This window comes from Desarmillaria tabescens (assembly GCF_030435595.1).
Source record: "Desarmillaria tabescens strain CCBAS 213 chromosome Unknown EV420scaffold_121, whole genome shotgun sequence".
NCBI classification, from domain to species: Eukaryota; Fungi; Basidiomycota; class Agaricomycetes; order Agaricales; family Physalacriaceae; genus Desarmillaria; species Desarmillaria tabescens.
Genome location: NW_026848420.1, coordinates 1 through 13,108, shown reverse-complemented (window position 1 = coordinate 13,108; position 13,108 = coordinate 1). Strand labels below are relative to the sequence as shown.

The 13,108-nt window shown below is 47.9% G+C and overlaps 4 protein-coding genes across 4 annotated transcripts; 3 read left to right on the top strand and 1 right to left on the bottom strand.

The window, feature by feature from the left end:
- Positions 1–758: 758 nt before the first annotated feature.
- EV420DRAFT_1281041 (NADP-dependent oxidoreductase domain-containing protein) lies at positions 759–2,354 on the top strand (the record flags this gene model as incomplete). Its single annotated transcript, XM_060468236.1, has 11 exons — positions 759–861; positions 910–950; positions 1,004–1,089; positions 1,143–1,253; positions 1,303–1,388; positions 1,446–1,553; positions 1,605–1,647; positions 1,708–1,743; positions 1,798–1,870; positions 1,917–2,246; positions 2,304–2,354. The coding sequence occupies 11 exons, from the start codon at positions 759–761 to the stop codon at positions 2,352–2,354; spliced, it is 1,068 nt and encodes a 355-aa protein (XP_060322383.1).
- Positions 2,355–3,392: 1,038 nt separating this feature from the next.
- EV420DRAFT_234019 (uncharacterized protein) lies at positions 3,393–4,167 on the top strand. The gene is made up of 3 exons (XM_060481320.1): positions 3,393–3,493; positions 3,547–3,926; positions 3,986–4,167. Exons 2-3 carry the CDS (start codon positions 3,676–3,678, stop codon positions 4,116–4,118), a joined length of 384 nt encoding a protein of 127 aa, XP_060322382.1. The 5' UTR covers positions 3,393–3,493; positions 3,547–3,675; the 3' UTR covers positions 4,119–4,167.
- A 1,567-nt stretch (positions 4,168–5,734) lies between these two features.
- On the bottom strand, positions 5,735–8,353 carry EV420DRAFT_1623473 (glycoside hydrolase superfamily; the record flags this gene model as incomplete). The annotated part of the gene is made up of 16 exons (XM_060475941.1): positions 5,735–5,885; positions 5,941–5,983; positions 6,037–6,117; positions 6,170–6,254; positions 6,302–6,743; positions 6,798–6,852; positions 6,906–6,932; positions 6,983–7,045; positions 7,099–7,154; positions 7,203–7,250; positions 7,299–7,377; positions 7,432–7,479; positions 7,533–7,612; positions 7,663–7,747; positions 7,802–8,072; positions 8,126–8,353. The coding sequence occupies 16 exons, from the start codon at positions 8,351–8,353 to the stop codon at positions 5,735–5,737; spliced, it is 1,842 nt and encodes a 613-aa protein (XP_060322381.1).
- Positions 8,354–11,459: 3,106 nt separating this feature from the next.
- EV420DRAFT_1671987 (carbohydrate esterase family 16 protein) lies at positions 11,460–12,934 on the top strand (the record flags this gene model as incomplete). The annotated part of the gene is made up of 4 exons (XM_060479072.1): positions 11,460–12,379; positions 12,426–12,693; positions 12,721–12,781; positions 12,829–12,934. The coding sequence occupies exons 1-4, from the start codon at positions 11,930–11,932 to the stop codon at positions 12,932–12,934; spliced, it is 885 nt and encodes a 294-aa protein (XP_060322380.1). The 5' UTR covers positions 11,460–11,929.
- Between the last annotated feature and the right edge of the window lie 174 nt (positions 12,935–13,108).

Below are 13,108 nucleotides of genomic sequence, written 5' to 3'. Positions count from 1 at the left end.
GCTACAGCACACACCTATGTCTGTTTCGTCCGCATGCACACGAGCCTACGTTCAATCGTGCTTTCAAACCGGCACTCTGCCCGACGACAGAATAGTTTGTGAAGTTGAGTCAGATGTTCCTAACTGTATGGACAATTGGATGAGTCCCTGCCGCCAAGGCGACAGTATCTAAGGAGGAGTAAGAAGTACTTCATCGAGCTCTTTATGGTACTGATTGTATAGTAGTATTCAGATTGTTCAAAGAAATCGCAACAAGCACTGACATCGATGATTATCGATTATAATGCTGGAGAACGATCAGTTACCTGATAGACGAGCGAAACTTGTTTGCCGTGGAGGATAAAAGTGATGTACGAGAACTGTAGCCTAGGACGTTTCGGGCCGTTATTCCGATCGTTCAAGCCACAAACGGAAGCAAACAAAAGCTCTTTCTCCTTTCTCCATCATCATTATTCTACTTCCTCTTGCAGTATCCTTTTTCCCACATTCCGCTTCTTTTCGGAACGGCATGGTAAACGCGTACGACTACTGGTCGACTTGGTCAGCAACAATTCAATATGCTCACTCAGCAAGAATCCGCCCTGCTACTTAAAATAGCGCCGGGGGCAACCTTAGCCGGTATAAAAGGCATACGCAATCTATGTCTAGACTTGCACTTTTACCACGTCGATGTATGCCCTTATCGCTTCTCTATACTGGCTTGAAGCTCATTGCTTTTCTTTCCAGTGATATCACTTCCACATTTGCGAACTGCTACTATGTCGACGACCTCTACACCACCAGACTTTGACCCTAAGAACATGCTGTTCCGGAGGCTAGGGCCCAGTGGGTTGAGAGTACCGTTATTTTCTCTCGGCGGATGTTAGTATTACTCATGATGTTCTGAGCTGAGGCACTCACTTCTCACAGGGCTAACGTACGGGGGTACTGTTGTCGGTGACCCAGTCAAGGTACGTCCCCCTTTGACAGATACTTGTAAAATTACTAACCTGATGGTACTTAGGAACTCATCAAGCTAGCATTCGAGAATGGTATCAACATGTTCGACACCGCAGAGGCTTACGCCAAGGGCAAGTCTGAAATAGAAATGTGTGTCCCTCCTTTCTGCTCCTCTTTCATTCAATGTTGAATTGGAATCGTAGGGGTCGTGCCATTAAAGAGCTCGGATACCGCAGGTCGGATCTCGTGATATCGACCAAAATTTTCTTTGGGTTACGCTCTGGACCTAATGACGGTGGCCTGTCCCGGAAACAGTTCGTTTCCAACTGTTTTGTGCGAAGCGTAAATTAACCTGAGCTTCAGTATCATTGAGGCTACCCAAGAGAGTCTTGCTCGCCTTCAGATGGATTACGTCGACGTAATATTTGCCCACCGACACGATCATAATGGTGAGTATTGGGTTACAGGTTCGAGCTAATTCTTATCACTGACCTACATCTTCTTAGTTCCAATGGAGGAAATTGTCCGGGCCTTCAACTACGTGATTGACAAGGGTTGGGCCTTTTATTGGGCAACATCGGAATGGAGCGCGCGCGAAATAGAGGAAGCGTATCGTGTGTTATATCCTTCTTTCATCTTGTATTCTACGCCTCAGATCTATGCAGACGTTGCTGATAGACTCGGCCTTCAAGGTCCCATAGCTGAGCAGTGCTAACACCAGTACGTCTGTCTTTCGCGATGTCGTACATTTTTTAACTTGGTTCAAAGCATGCTTCATCGCGAACGACCTGAAAAGGAATATGCGTATGTTTTCCAAGATCTCTTGCCCATTCTATTACTTACTCATAATCACCGCAGTCCACTGTACAAGAAGTATGGTATCAGCACTACCACATGGTCGTCTTTGGCTAGTGGACTTCTAACCGGAAAGGTATGTTCCTTTGTCTAACCTTCGTCGGACGCTGAATGGTCTTCAGTACAACAACGGAATTCCTCCCGGTTCGCGCTTCGACCTCAATGCCGACTTTTTCAAGGATACTCGCGCCTCCCTCACTTCCCCCGAAGGGCAAGAGAAGATCCGCAAAGTCAAAGAGCTCACCAAGATCGCTGAAGAGCTTGGTGCATCGACTGCAGCTCTGGCTCTTGCGTGGGTAGCGAAGAACACTAATACAGGAACGGTTATCTTAGGCGCGACGAAGCCTGAGCAATTGTTAGAGAACTTGAAGGCCTTGGAGGTACTACCGAAGTTGACGGATGATGTATTGGCAAGAATCGAGGAAGTGTTGGACAACAAACCGGCGCCTTTGGTGGGTTTGGTTGTGTTGTCTTTTTGGACGCTGAGGATGCTGATGCGCTTTTTGTAGCCATCGTACAGTAGACCACCTTTGGATCCTTTGGTAAAGGACCGCTTTTGAATGGCAACGATCATAGTTTTTGTGAGTTACTTATCGATTACTGGCGACAGTTTGATAAGTATTCACGCAGACCATAGGCTTGTGAAGCTTACAAAATCAGTTCGAATTGTTTACTAAGTTCTTAATTTTCTTCTTCAGTATAGGCCAATGTATAAGAGCTCGAATGTTCATGTTATCCTTGTTATCGTCGTTTCGGAAAGTCAATTTCTCCTTGCCGTTTTCCGATCCTGTTCAGGAATGGTTATCAATGAAGGGTATATGTGAGCGTGCCAAAAAAACTGCCAAACGAGACTGACGTGTGCATGAGTAGAAATTTGCACCCTAATAGGTTTGTTGAAAGCAATTCGGTTTGCTGGCTGACCGATATCCGTTGTCCGATACCCGACGATAGATCATGCCTTCTTCCTGAAAGGCCGTCAACAAAGTAAGAGTATTATAATTATGCCAGAAGCCCGACGAGTCCATGCACATTTCAGGACACTCTTCAATCCGCGTCGATTCATGCTTTGAATGTCAATTTCCGCATCTTCAGTTCGTTGGCGATCATTGCCAGAATGAGGTGACCTCTGACGAGGACACTGCCCTTCGGATGTCTTTCCGAGCGGCTATCAATCTAGATACCGATAGCGGAACGTTGCCGCTCTTAGTCCGTATCGTATTACAGCAGGCTGTTCAGGTGCCTTGGCTGTCTGGTGGCTGAACATGCGTACATACGTAGGTTGTTCATTGTTCAACGTCAACCCTCAACATTCAGCTGTTCTGATTTCCACTATAACTTACTCGCGGCAAGGCTGATCTTTCCCGTCTCCAGTTGTCGTCATGCTTCGCTGATCAGAATGCACACGTTTGCTTCTCGATGGTCAAGAAGAATGAATCATACCTCCTTTACTTCTTGTCCATCATCTGTGACGCCAAGCGCTGGGACCTTTTCTCGGCTATCTGTCATCGTCCTTTGTTTTTTACGTCTTCAAGCCTCCATCTTACACGCCCATCTGGCTAATCCTGGACCTATGTTTAGCGTTTATCAGATCTGGATGTGTTCAAAATACCAAAACGTGGTGCATCAGTAACTTCCCGATATATATGCCTAGGCTTGGCTGGCTAGACAGGGCGCGTGTTTTTTGGACTTGACAGGGGAGGCGCGTCGTTGGCGTACACGAGGCAAGATTACTTCAATCTGACTCACCATCAGGGTTAGGGCAAACGCGTTCGAGTCATATAAATACCTCGTCTTCTTCGTTTGTTGGATTCCAGCTTCAAGCTACCCAGTTCGCGTCTTATCCTCACCCCCTCTCTCTGCTCGTCGCACGCCTCTATCACTATGTGCTTCATCAGCTACACCTCCAACCGCTACAAGCTCTGCGGAAAACTCATCTCGTCCTCGAAGCAGATTACGCGCTGCAGAGAGTACACCGCCTGGATGAAGGCCGTCGAGGCTGGGATGGCCTCTATCACCGATGTTCCCTACCATTGCGACCCACGCGTTATTCCACCCCACAACAATCCCCTTTCTGCGCCCGGGAGGTGCAGACCTGATTGCCCATATGGCAGGACCCGCCCTCGTGCTGATCAGTAAGTAACATCTTCGATGTCCGGCGGTTCCTTGATTCTGACGCCTGCGGAGCAGTTAGAGTTGGGCTATTTTTGCATGCGCTAGTCGTTTGCTGGCTGGTCTACTTGTGTCCTAGGCGTTTCTTTTTACTTATGATTTTGATAATCATCCCCCCCTTTGCTCTGGCCTGCTTTCTCGAGTTATTGGAATAACTAAAACAGCTTACTTATACACGCATAGTAACAATACTTCTGTACCTACCTAAATCGCTACTTACTAGTAATATCTTGTTTTAATGATGCACGCTTTGCTACCTGCCCTTCGAGCTACATAAAGTTTGAAAATTTTTCAGAGGTCCGATAAACGTTGCAACCGCTCGTAAAGCCAAATTAACCTCACGTTCACAAACCCATAGTACCCTGCGCCGCATTTCTGACACACCATACCAATGTTGACTGCGGTCAAGGGTACGGTTGTCTATGTCTTGGGCCATGCCATGGGCAGAGGGTTAGATAGCATCGCGGATATCTCCGTCCAAGTGCGTGTTATTTTAGTCAACCAATGGCTACGGTATCATTACAAAAGATGGATCAGAGACCGTCAATCATTCGGGTTCAATCAGTGAAGGTCGAACATCACTAATTATTGGGTTCCGAAATTCAACGGAGTATTCACGGCTACTTGTTTAGATCGTCACTCAAGCCTGGGATATTTCTTATAAACGGGGCATTGTGTAAGTATCGGGTAAATCATCATCGTAGTTTCGTGGGACCCCGGTTTGAAAGAAGGAAAACGTTGCAGGTCGAAAACTTTGTCGCAACATACATCTCGGGATCCTCGGCGCACTAACTGAACTATGACCATCGCCTCGCATTTCATACGTCGTCTTATCCTTACGAAAAAAGGACAAACGTGCACTATAGTGTATCTTTAGTTCATGACAGACTTGAGCAGAAATGGCATTGCTACCCTGGTCCGTTTTTGTAACCTTCTATACAACTCCAAATTATTGAGTCCGTCGGGTGAGCAAATGTAGAGTTTTCCATATCGAGTCTTTCAGTGTAGACGATGGAACTAGCACGTCTATCCAAGGTAGCAAGCGGCGACTGGTTGCGTAATACATCCTTGAACCCCGTTTCTACCATTGATTTCAACTGCGCGCTACGTTCAGAATAACATTCAGTCAGCGGCATTTCTCATGCATGTCAGATCGCCAAGCAAGAGGTAGAACCAGTGATTCTCATCATGGAGTACCTTCATACTCAGGCTGGCCAGCAATCCCCGTCGTTCCCCACGATCTGTCATCAAAGTCCACCTCTGTGAAATTAGTCGGAGGTGGCTGAACTTTCAACGTCTTCCACGACCCATCCATAAGCAAACGTATCGAAGGTCGTGTCCTTGGACATCACCGAATTCCAAGAGCGAGTCTTGCCTTTGCTGGCGTCCATCTTCGATAAAATCCTTCACCCGTCACCTCTTCCCAACTTATTCGTTCTCACTCTTCCAATAATCAAGAGCAGTTTCTGGCGGCAACACTGAATGGCTCCGACCAAACGACGTAGGGTTAGATGGTGCGTCCATATGTTAAAAACGTTTTGATATTTGGTTGATTGATCCTCAATTTAACAAACGCGTCCAGGATAAGGACAGGATGACGCCTCGGCGTTGTCGAGTTCAACGTAATCGCCGTTTCTCCCTAAATTGAACGCCTCATTGACAGCTAGTCTTTATTTGTAGTGTTTTAAAGTGCAATAGAAGAAACGTGTTCCCTTGACCTTGAATTCGCATTCATCAGGGATTATTTGAGTATTATACCAGAACATTTACTTCAGTTTTGAAGGTGCGACCCAAAGAATTCCGCTATTCGTGATTGTAAATCTTGGCTACATTGGAAGGCATCAAGCAACTCACACAAGGACAATGCCGAACGCTTGTATGTCCGCTCCAATGTCGTGTAATCGACGTACTGAATACCGAACCTTCAACCATGCTAAGATCGAAAAAGTCTCTAAACCCGGAACAATGACAACGCACCTGACAATTGTCCCGAATGACCATTCTGCATTATCAATCATTGCTACAACAAATGTCAACGGCGAATTCTTTATGTTCCGTGTTGCTAGAACTGACCCCAAGCGAAAGCGCCGTCTATTGGAACACCGTCTTCGTGTATGGACAGCAACATCTCACCGAGATACGTCAGGTAGTAGTCTGGATATAACAGGTGAGTCTTCAGCTAACCTGAAATGATTTCAATACGCACTCGTTCGGAGCACATCGTCCTTTATTATCGATATATCTGTACCCGGGAAGGAGAGAGGTTCAACAGCACCGAACTCGGAAACATACTGCTCGCCAGCGGTTAGAATCAGCCATTGAAAATTCTAACACACACCATTTTATTACTCGGCCATCGAGAATGGATACCCTTGAACAAAGTACGGATAGCCACCGGCGTTGCTTGTACGGAATAGGCCTGTTGGCCAGAAGCGGGACCTGCGGACCAGCCGTAACCCGAGTCAAAGTATACGGGTTCATTACAACCAGGCCACAAGGGATTGGAAGTATTTGTTATGCATGCATCGATTCCTTCGTCCGGTGCCTTTATCCATGTCGAGTGATAGGGATCAATGGCAAAGAAATCTGCAGAGCCAAGAAGGTCCGTCTTTTCCTCGTCGGTGAAGCGGGGCAGATAATCGGCCGGGAGGGTGTCCTTGACAATATCAGGCCAATCACCTGTTGTGTATACAGGGTTTGCGAAAAGACCTATATCGAATGCTGCCTTGCGTTCGACCGCAAGGGCGTCTTCGGTAGAGTTGCTTCTCCATGGTGTACCTCTGAAAGACATTCAAGTTGCATAGATACTACCGGGGAGAAAGAGATATAGTTACATGTCACCAGAGTTTTTGAAGGAAATCTCTCCCGATATGCGCATTTCACGGAATGCTGACAAGGAAAGGGATGAGTGAGTGGTAGATTATCGTGGTACATCGACGGACCCTTGACGGCTCCTGCATGAGCCCTTACTATGATAAAGTGTCAGGATCAAGGGTAGGAAGAAGCATGCAGGACATACATAGATTGTATGCACATTGATAAAAAGCGGTAGACGAGTTAACACTAGGCGCGAGTGTAACATCTAGTCTCAATGGTAAGTTTCCGGAGAAGGGTTTTGATTTACAGAATGTTTACTGAAAGGATAAGCTGTAATCTTGTTACAATAAGCGCCCGGTTCATTGAAGGTATACCTGAAGCAGTTGAGCCCATTGCTTTGATAACAAATTGCAGACACCCACCAAGTTTTAACACGGCCGTTGTATGCCTGGAATACTGTCTTGGCATAGCTGAAAATTGTATAAGCACACAAAAAGTAACGTCCTTCTAGCACTCACTTTACAAAGTCATCGACTATTTGCGGCGACGTGAAAGCTCCGTAGTACGCCTGAAGGGCTAGAGGTGTATCCCAATGAACTATTTCTCCGATAGTGAACATGGAGTATTGAACGCGACAAAAGAAGGCCTTACATAGTGTTACAACAGGCTCCACACCATGATCCAAATGGTAATCGATGACTGCAGCAAAGACGATCAGCCACACCTGTGATACTGTTAAGATAAGATCATACCATCAGAGTAGTGATCAATGCCAGCCGTATTAATGGGAGAATTAGCAGCGCCAAATGGGTAGATCCTTGCCCACGAGATACTACAGAATGCTGTTCAGAGAAGTCGCGTCGAATGAGTTACAACACGTACGAGAAGGAATGTGCAGTTACACCAAGAGCAGCGATCCGTTGGACGTCTTCTTTGTACAAGAAATATTGAAGATCGACAATATCGCCTGCAATGATCTCAGTTACATGATTAATATCGGTCTGATACCACGCATACTCACCAGTTGTGTTATCGTATGTAGCGTTTGGCTGTCTCGTAGCCCAGTCCCACATTGTCGGTCCCTTGCCCTCATCCTTCGCGGCTCCTTCAACTTGGTACGCGGCCGTGGCGACTCCGAATTTGAAGCCTTTGGGGAATTTCAAGTCTGGCAAGACATCCTTCGGGGCCTGAGCATAGAAGGATGGATACAAAGGCGGGGGAGATGGCGGCAGGGTCACCGCTGCAGTGGGAACGCGGGTAGTGGTGAATGGAGGCGGCTCGACAGGCCCGACCTGCAGATCAGTCAGGAATGTTGATTTCTGAGGAGGTCAGCAAGAATACGAACGATATCCCATAACTGTTCTAGTCCTTCCGGTGTGTAATCACGAGGAATCGAACCGATTGGAAGAAACGTAACCGTAGCCGTGGAGACACTTGTGGAACTCGGTATACCGGTAGTGGTGGATACTACCGAGGAGCTTGTTCCTGTACTACCCGACTGTGCGAGTACTACAGAAATGCCGCCCCATCTACTAGAATAGGCGAATAAGAGTAACAGGACTTCGATGAGCATCTTGGGGCCAAGGGTATCGAATAGCCGTAGCAGCATCTGTAAGGTGTCACATTATATATAACCTCTTCGTGTACAGATGCATGCAAAACCATGTGCATTCTTTGGCTACATGGTTATTCGGAGGAACGTAGTGTCAGATGGCTTCCTCGTTCATCGCTCTCGCATTCGCTCTCGGACTCGGGCTTCTAACCTTGTGACAGCCTGTGACATTTTTTGGAACTGGAACTGGGACTTGGCTGAGAACGGCGATGACGGCCATCCCGAATTATCGTGGCAATAGCCTGCAAGAACCTGCGTGAGCCAAGCTAAGCTCCATTCCACCATATAGGTCCTTGATAACCAGTGTTGTGCGGGCGCGACCGTCACCGAGGTCATGACGGTCACGGTCATTAAATGACCTTGACTTTCCCCACGCCACGGCGACGTCGCCTACGCAGGGACCGGAATGCCGAGGCCATGGTGACAAAGCAGGTCCATACAAATAAGTCCAAGGCTACGTCATATGCGGCCTCACAGCTCGGTTGGGTGACCAGCGACGGTCGCCCCAAAGTTCCGTGACCGGCGACCTTGACCTCGGCTCAAGGTCGGGTGACCGTACAACACTGTTGATAACCCCTCATGTGACGCACTCTCATCTCGTTGACGCGTATTATCTCAATCTTCCTCAGACTCCTCGCCCAGTTCGCTCGCCGGAAGGCGATACGCTGTTGCGACGTAAAACGAGACCTCCTCACTGTGGTGACTGAGCAGAGAGACTCTGAAAATCGAGTTCCGCTAAAGATAGAGGTAATATAGTCGGTGGAGACAGTGAGGTGAATCGATATTAAGGAAGAGGGAGAATATGAAGAAAAAGGGAAGGGACTTGGAAGAAAAATAGATGGATTCAGTGATCTAGAAGAAAAAAATTAACTTCAAAACATCTGTGATAATGCAGACACGTACCATATTGCAAGATGACCATCCTCCGTCTAACGAGCCCTTCACAATGAGAGAGACGCCCTCACTGCAGAACTTCAATCTGGAGAACATCGGGTTTGAACTAAGTGAAATACGCGCAAGGAATGCTGAAAAAAAAGAAGAGAGATTTAGCAAAATGCGTGGAGAATAAACCATTAAAGATTCCTACCGACATTTCTGGGACTAAATGGGTGAAAGATAGCTAATACAAAGCTTTAATAAAGGTAAAGCGGAGCGAAGAAGGCAACGAAGGGGAGATACAAATTCAAGCATGACGGTAAGACGCGGAGACAGAGAACCTGATTCATGCCAAACAACGCGTCGTCGCCAAATATCCCTTTTCGGGAATACCTCCTACTACCTTCTCGAAGTGGACGCGAGGTACTCAACTAATGAGCACGACGCCATAGAGAGGTATACAGTCCATAAACGGAGGAATATGGATTCCGGACGGTGAACTTAGGGGCAAATCTGGAACCCTAACCTCGAGCTCAACACGGTCACATGTCGTCCTATGTCAGTTCCAACCATTTTTTTTTTTTAACTCAGCATTTTTTAACCGCTACCCGTAATCTATGTACAGAGACGGGGCGGCACCCGCATAAGGCGAGGCCGATTGCTAGGTATGGTGGGGATTGGGGAAGTTTGGGCTTTGTATGTGTAGGTTTCACGTAACTTCAGGATGTGTATAGATTAGAGGTGTAATGGGATGAATTGCGACGGTGGCTGGCACTGTCATTCATAGGGTGTTTTGGTGAGGGGGCTGGTTTATCTTTGATGTGCGTCCTGACTGGTTCCGGTGATATACTGAGGCTTCATCCATCAGCAGTTCCAACCATTGCGCTCTCCTTTATTGCTTCGCCCGCTTTTCATGAAAGATGCGAACATCCTTCTGAAGTGTCGACTCTCTGTTTGACAACTAAGGAAGCCGCCATCTCTCTTCTTTGCTATCGACGACGTGTTGTAGCGTGGACGGAAGGGAGATGTCCTTGGAGAACGTGCACTTAACAGATAGGGAATCTACTCTTTGTTACATCGCATACTCGGTTTTAAACTTCCTCACAGTCCGAAGGAGTGATAAACTTCCCTATCCGTTCATGGCTGACTCTAGAAGTACGTTGAAAAGACTTTCATGCCATCTCATCCGATCTGCGGCTTGTCCAGCATAAAATCCCACTTTGGTGAAGCGGGAATCGGACGTTGGGCAAGATTGATGAAGAGTGTTCTAGGCGAGAACAATGCTGGCTAGTCTGGAACGGGTCCGGATCCGAGTCCGAGTCCGATGAATACAAGGGCAAAGGCTGATCATCTGAGTGAACTTGGCGACCCACCTCTTTCGTAGCCTATCATCGCATTATTCTTTGTCACACCGTCATTTCTATGGCGAAGAAGTCCTTCAACCATTCTTCTATAGAGAATTATTACTAAGTCGTGGTAAAGCGCGTACAGTCGCGTAAAGAATACGACGATCTTTTTGTATCTATCTATCATCTGACTGTACGGTGACTTCACGGTGGTTTTAGTGAGCTCGAATGGCAACAGAGTTACTGCGATGCACGCGTCAGACGACATAGTCCTTCTGATAGTGTGCTGCATTGGTTCCAGTGTAATTTCCAGGTTTCTGTTAACGAATTTCTCTCATGAATGATGTCTATATCACAGGCTTCTCTGTTCTTCATCTACACACGAGGAAAACAACAAGAAAACACAGACATATGACTACCTGCGTATGTACGCGAAGGGCTTATATAAACAGTGACTGACGTTGTTCGATTCTCTTGTCCCCAAGATGCTCGCTCAATTGCTGTTGCTCGAATGTCGTCCCAACGTGATGTTGAATAGTGTATCTTCGACCTTGCCAAAACGATGTCTAAATGACAATGAATCCTGAAGCGCGGCGAAAAGTAGTAGTACTGAAGGAAATTTAGTAAAATAACGTTGAGAGTAAACCCTCAAAGCCTCAGACCGATGTACCTAGGACTAAAAGAAGGTAACACGCAACACGGCTTGAATCAAAGTGGAGCGGTGCCGGGAAGAAGACGCACCCATATACGCTACTTTGTGGCGCATCTACCTCCTCAGCGGTGTCCTGTTCGTCTGTGAGCATTGTGCGACCACGCCGAGGACGTCGTAAGAGGTGAATCCCCCAAAAGACGTGTTGATATACAGAAGACGGTTACAGTATTACACGAGCTTATGCGACTGCACGCACCCGGCTAGGTGGCAGTCCTCCATAGGGGAATGATTTTTTCGCCACCGAATTGACAGCTCCAGGCTTGTTCACCGCTCTCGGATTCGCTTTCGGACTTGATCATTGCTGGCCAGGTGGCACTTGGTCTCGTGGTGGAAGCACAAGGCTGCAAACGGTGACGGTGAAGGATCGTCCCCCTACCAGAATCACTGGTCCCAGTTACAGGCAGTGAGTAGAATGAAGGGGTTGTTCGGATAATATTGTACCTGTACGACCGAAGATGCGGAGTGGGGATGATCGGTAGGTGGATAGGTGTGTACTATGTAGTGCGGCGAAAGACGAGTTGTTCGCTGAATGGTCATGGATACCATCTCGGAGAAACTTCATCAAGGCATCATCCTCATAAACGCCCCTTCCATTGACTCTCGATGACTTTCCTACTCCTTCTTTCTCTTCCTCTGCTGTCCCTCGCAGTTCAAGTCAAAAACCTGGTCACCTTTGGAGACAGCTACACGGACATTGTCCCCGTGCGTGATAGGGGAGCAGCGTGGCCAGTCTATGCAGCGGGGTACGCCAACCTCACGTTGTACCCGTTTGCACGCTCTGGAGCAACGTGCTCCAACAACTTGACGCCCCGACTGTTTCCGTCGATATTCGAAAGCCAACTTCCATTGTATTTCGCGGAAAAACACAATGGCTCGATCGAGGTGAACGCGGAGGAGACACTGTACACACTGTGGATTGGGACTAATGACGTGGGAGTGGGTTCATTGGTGACAGGGAGCAATGGCGCGCCGATCGTGGATGTAGCGGGGTGTATGGTCAATTGGGTGAAGGTGCTGTACGAGGACGGGGCAAGAAACTTTTTAGTCCAGAATGTGGGTGCCACCATGATGAAATAGATCCCAGCTAACTGTGCCGTAGATGGTGCTGCTGAACGAGGTGATTCTGTATGCGCCAGACTCGTACCCAAACTTGTACTTTAGCGGGGCGCGGAACACGTCGGAGTGGAGCGTGTTTATGCGCGAGCTGGTGCTGAGTGGGAACACATTGTCGCGAGCGATGCTGCAGGCGTTGGTGCCCGACGTTCCGGGTGCTCATATCGGGATCTTTGACTCGCACGGGCTGTTCCAGGATATGCATGATAACCCAGCAGCGTACTTGAACGGGACAGCGCCGCTGAATGTGACAGGTGCGGTGGTGTCGTGTGTATTTCCAGAGGGAGGTGGGACTCCTGTCTGCACGACGGCGCAGGGGACGGATAAGGACAGTTTCCTGTGGTGGGTGTATTCCATTTGTGGTGTTCTCGGTTTGACAGTCGATGTAGGTACGATGAGCTGCATCCGAGTGAGCAGGCGAATAGAATCGTGGCGAGGGAGATTGCCCAGGTCACCAGAGGGGAAGAGAATAAATGGACGACCTGGATTGTATGATGCAAGGCTGATAGCAATGAAAAGATTACGCGACCGCGCCAAAGGCAAACGGCACGCTCGCAAATATAGGATCCGTGCTCCACGATCAAGCTAAGCCCCGCGAGAATGGACCAAATAACACGTCCTCGTCATGGCCAAACGTTCCTTTTCAGGAATCCACCTCCTACCACGTGG

Coding starts and splice junctions, on each gene's coding strand:
- EV420DRAFT_234019 (XM_060481320.1), top strand. CDS start 3,676: ATGTGCTTCATCAGCTACACCTCCAACCGCTACAAGCTCTGCGGAAAA. Junction 3,927..3,985: donor ACCCGCCCTCGTGCTGATCA/GTAAGTAACATC, acceptor CGGAGCAGTTAG/AGTTGGGCTATTTTTGCATG.